At 40.4% G+C, this 1,713-nt stretch overlaps 1 protein-coding gene across 1 annotated transcript; it reads right to left on the reverse strand.

The window, feature by feature from the left end:
- Window positions 1-347: 347 nt before the first annotated feature.
- LOC116612445 lies at window positions 348-1,669 on the reverse strand. Its single transcript, XM_032373153.2, has one exon. It carries the CDS (start codon window positions 1,372-1,374, stop codon window positions 577-579), a length of 798 nt encoding a protein of 265 aa, XP_032229044.2. The 5' UTR covers window positions 1,375-1,669; the 3' UTR covers window positions 348-576.
- Between the last annotated feature and the right edge of the window lie 44 nt (window positions 1,670-1,713).

The following is a 1,713-nucleotide window of genomic DNA, read 5'->3' on the forward strand; positions in this document are numbered from 1 at the left end:
CTTTGATGTCAATAAATGGTAAAAAAAATCGAAATATTATGGAAATATATATGTAAATAAGATTTCAGTTGGGAAGAAGATATAATGATTAGTTTTGACAGTAATGAGCATTTCATATTATTTGAAAATGTCAAAATTTTCACGGAGGAGCATGCCCCAGAACCCCATATGCGATAGTATTTACACCCCTGTAAAATGGGCCCCCATCCCAAAAACACAATTATTTGGAGTGCGGTGGGAGGGGGTGGTGTCTGTCTCCCCCACTTCCCACAATTTGTATTTGAAACATCGACATAGGCCATATTCCATATTCAATTTTTGGGCTCTACATTTGTGGGAAACTTGGAAACGATTGTAGGTTTATTACAATTGTGGATTTATTACATATGTAGGCTCTATACGGATAGGATTACAGATTTGGCTCCTAGTGCTACTGGAAGAACGTGCCGTTTGTGCGTAGAGTATCTCAAGACTAGAGTATAGTTTCAATAAAGTAATCAATACGTTTTAGCGTTTTTTGTTTTTGGGGAGGGTCTTAATTGGCCGCATTTTTGGAGGAGGGTAACCACCTTTCCCTTAGGTCGAAGGTAAGGTTGATTTACGAAGACCGATATTCTCCCAGCTTTCTTCTAGCTCTGGTGCCATATGTACAGGTTCAGGTGCAGTTCTAAGGTTTACTAAATCCCTCTGACTGGAAGCTTGCCGTGGTCGCTGTGGCGTTTTTAGCAGCACATCGATCGTTCCCGACTCACTTGTTAGCATCGTACCATTCTTTGTCACGTTCATTTTGATTTTCCCAGCGTTGCCATTCACTCGAAATCCGGATTCATTCTCGCCAAACTCAGATTTCTTGCTCCCAGGAAGATCTTTTGACTTTACTCCGTACGCTTTTCTGAGCAGTGGTGCACGCTTTGATGAAGTTCTTGACAAAATAGAATTAAATTTTCTTGCAGGTCTTGCTGCTAGACTATTTACCTTTATCAATTTAGATTCAGAAATCTTGGTCAGCTTGATAAATACGTGCCTGTCATGTTTCTTGATTTTACTTTTCGTCTTTTGGGCAGTTTTCGTTGTCACAACTCCAGACTTCCTGAATGCCAGTGTATTCCATCCATCTACAACATGGACAATTGGCTTTTCTGACTTCATCACTGGATAATCTGCCATTCCTGGTTTCACAACAACTTGGACAGAATCGGCCTGAGCTGTCACCTTGGCCATATCTTTAGTCGCCGAGATTTTCAGCTCCCCTGACTTGTCCTCGACTTGAAAATGTGCTTTCTGTCCTTTTGACTCGGCCGCACATGCTGTGAAGACCGCAGAACCGAGAAGAACTACAAATACACCTAGCATTTTCCAGACGGACGCTTCCATGGGTTAATTGAATCTAACGACGAGCAAAGTGAAGGCGTTTTTTATCTTTCAAATAGACTTGGCTGACGTTCCCGTAATAGCTGGTGCCGAGTTATTTTGTCTTCCAAGGTGTCAAGAAAAAAGGTGGACGTATTGAAAGCTCTTCGACCAGAACTTAACACCAGGAATTTCTCTTTTCATCTTTAAGAATCTTTCATCTGCCTTCACCAGCTTTATATTTCAATGTGTAATTCATGATGATCATCAAAAGTGAAGTCTTCAAATCAGGGAAGGTGGCAAAAAAAGAAAACAGGTATATCAAAGTTTTGCTTGTATTATGTCATAAATGTTTAATAATGA

This window comes from Nematostella vectensis, chromosome 4 (assembly GCF_932526225.1).
Source record: "Nematostella vectensis chromosome 4, jaNemVect1.1, whole genome shotgun sequence".
NCBI lineage: Eukaryota > Metazoa > Cnidaria > Anthozoa > Actiniaria > Edwardsiidae > Nematostella > Nematostella vectensis.